General features: G+C 62.7%; 1 protein-coding gene across 1 annotated transcript in view; it reads right to left on the bottom strand.

Moving 5' to 3' along the window:
* Nucleotides 1-496, bottom strand: part of LOC104077217 (NACHT, LRR and PYD domains-containing protein 3-like) — a gene marked incomplete at its 3' end in the record, with an annotated part of 4689 nt that overhangs the window by 3235 nt on the left and 958 nt on the right. The window contains exon 3 of the mRNA XM_009578367.1: nucleotides 4-491. Coding sequence (XP_009576662.1) covers nucleotides 4-491 — 488 coding nt within the window. The remainder of the gene's footprint in view (nucleotides 1-3; nucleotides 492-496) is intronic.

Genomic DNA, 496 nt, shown 5'->3' with positions numbered 1-496 from the left:
GGCGGCAGCCGCCTGCTCTGCGTTTTCGAAAAACCTGTGGAAATACTCCTTCCTCTCTGCCTCCGAAAACCCCAGGATTTCGGCGTAGCGCTCGCACTCCAGGCACTTGCTCGGTTTCCGCAGGGCGGCCGGCCTCGTGGTGACGAGCAGGGAGCTCTCAGGCAGGAGCCTCTTGCGGAAGAGGCTGCTCAGGGTGATTTCCACCGGCCTCTGCTCCCAGGGCTGGGAGCACAGCTCGGACTGGGGCCCGTCGAAGGAAAAGCGGAGCTCATCAAAGCCGTCGATCACGAACAGGACCAGCATCTCGGCGAGCGGCAGAGAGCTGCCGGGACAGCACTGGGTGATGAGGTCGGCCATGCTGGCCTGGCTGGTGAGGAGGTTGCCCTCCCGGCAGTGGATGTAGAAGACATAGTCAAACTCCGCAAACAACTTGTCGGACGCCCAGTCCAGCATGATCTTCCTGGCTGTCATCGTCTTGCCCACACCCGCGGCTCCC

The sequence above is a fragment of the Fulmarus glacialis genome, unplaced genomic scaffold, assembly GCF_000690835.1.
Source record: "Fulmarus glacialis isolate BGI_N327 unplaced genomic scaffold, ASM69083v1 scaffold21135, whole genome shotgun sequence".
In the NCBI taxonomy this organism is placed as follows: Eukaryota; Metazoa; Chordata; class Aves; order Procellariiformes; family Procellariidae; genus Fulmarus; species Fulmarus glacialis.
Note: the sequence above shows the minus strand (reverse complement) of the source record. Positions and strands in the feature narration are given on the sequence as shown.